Source organism: Asparagus officinalis, chromosome 5, assembly GCF_001876935.1.
Source record: "Asparagus officinalis chromosome 5, Aspof.V1, whole genome shotgun sequence".
Lineage (NCBI taxonomy): Eukaryota > Viridiplantae > Streptophyta > Magnoliopsida > Asparagales > Asparagaceae > Asparagus > Asparagus officinalis.
Genome location: NC_033798.1, coordinates 73,489,971 through 73,491,886, shown reverse-complemented (window position 1 = coordinate 73,491,886; position 1,916 = coordinate 73,489,971). Strand labels below are relative to the sequence as shown.

General features: G+C 33.5%; 1 protein-coding gene across 1 annotated transcript in view; it reads left to right on the top strand.

Moving 5' to 3' along the window:
- The window catches only part of LOC109842011 (uncharacterized CRM domain-containing protein At3g25440, chloroplastic), a 7,308-nt gene continuing 6,798 nt past the window's right edge, over positions 1,407–1,916 (top strand). The window contains exons 1-2 of the mRNA XM_020410932.1: positions 1,407–1,598; positions 1,709–1,913. Coding sequence (XP_020266521.1) covers positions 1,567–1,598; positions 1,709–1,913 — 237 coding nt within the window. The 5' untranslated portion in view covers positions 1,407–1,566. The remainder of the gene's footprint in view (positions 1,599–1,708; positions 1,914–1,916) is intronic.

The following is a 1,916-nucleotide window of genomic DNA, read 5'->3' as shown; positions in this document are numbered from 1 at the left end:
ATCCATAAACATAATATTTTACAATTTCAATAGAATATGAAACACATAAATGTGAAAATGAAGATATATATTATTTCATATCTATATAGATAAAACAAAACAACTAATCCATATAGAAAACAAATAAGTATTATATATCTATTTGTTTGCAAAAACTTTTATGGATAAAACACATAAACCATTAAATTGTGTGTGTGTGTGTGTGTATAATATCGAGCTTAAGGTATTAACACACAAAGTATAAACCCTAAACTAATTTACCCAAGCTTGATAGATCTTCAATATACTTGACTTAGTTGCGGATGAAGCTTGATCTTGAATATGACTTGAATTGCATTGACTTCAACCACTATTCCGCCAACCTCCATTGGATTTGATCGTGAATGTTTGATTCCATCCATCTTCAAACTTATTGTTTGTCTAGAATACCTAATAAGAAAACGTAAACACTAGACAAATAATATTAGGAATTGTTTGTAATCATCAAAACAAGATTAGAAGATGTAGGCTCATAACGTGAGACATAACAGCTACCAATTCAATGTTTTCAATACATGTGCTTCCATCAGATGCAGGTTGTCAGCTTGTTTCTACTACAGCTACCAATTCAATGTTTTCAATACATGTGCTTCCATCAGATGCAGGTTGTCAGCTTGTTTCTACTACATTGTCCTGCTTTTGAATTATTGATGTTGTTTTACTCGTGATGTAAGCTTTCTAACTTTTAAGCACAACAATCTTCGAGGCGTGTGGTGTATTATAATACTTCCATTTCCATTTCTATTTCAATGACAATCCAAGCAAGATTAAAATGAAAGCAACATGTATTAATTACTTCATTGTAATATTTTCAAATATTATCCAAACAAAAAAAGTAAATGAAGAGGAAGAAGTTCTACTTTCATTAATTCTAAAAATATACGAAACAAATAAAAAAAATGTTATTTCCACTACTTCTTATTTTATAGTTTTGAAAGTTACTTCTGTAACTTACTTCTTACTTTTAATACTTCCATTATCCAAACGGGCCCTTAGGAGTGCTAAACCGTATCCATATTCGAGAAAATATATGTAACCGTATTTGTTAGGATACATATATGATTACTCAAATCTATAACCGATAGAATATGATTACGGATATAATTTTGTAGTGAAATATTCGTATCCATATTCAAAATATCCGAATACGTACATATTAGTCATACTATTACGATAGTTTCGATTCTTAGATTATGGAATTGTAACTAATTTTGATGATCAAGATTTCTAATCTTAACTTTTTAATTATAATAAAGATATATCTGTATCCGTATTCGTATCCAAAATGAGTAAGCGAATATGATAAGTATCGGAGCCGGGCCCCCCTGCATCCACTTCATACCCGCTCGTCTCCATGCCATATCTGCGGAATAAATCACTTTCCTAATCGAATCGGATCGGGTTGGATCTGATACCCGAATTCGAGGTTCTGAAAATCCAAGAAACGCTGGCGATATCTTCCTCTTCGTTCACGAGAAACCCTAACGCCGGCCAACTCCAAATCCCCAAATTAATTTTCGAATTCCAATGCTAATCCCTCGCCTCTGTCGCCGGCTCAGGTCAGAGAATCTCCTAATTTTTCTTTCATATCTCTATACTTTATTCTCAATTGGATTTTGTTGAATTTTCTGAACCCAATTAGAATCGATTAACAATTTTGTGCTTGCAGGAGCTCCTTGATCGGCCTTGGTAATGGATATAATCCGATGTCGAATCCACTACCGAGACCAATTTGGGAGGGAAATAAAGTCATCACCTTTTCTCCTCCAGTGGCTACTTCACCTTTACAAGTTCGTAGATTTGGTAGCAATGCGCTTGTGACTTTGAACACAGATAACAATGCTGTTAGGTTTTCCCTTGTTGATCCAATTGCTGCT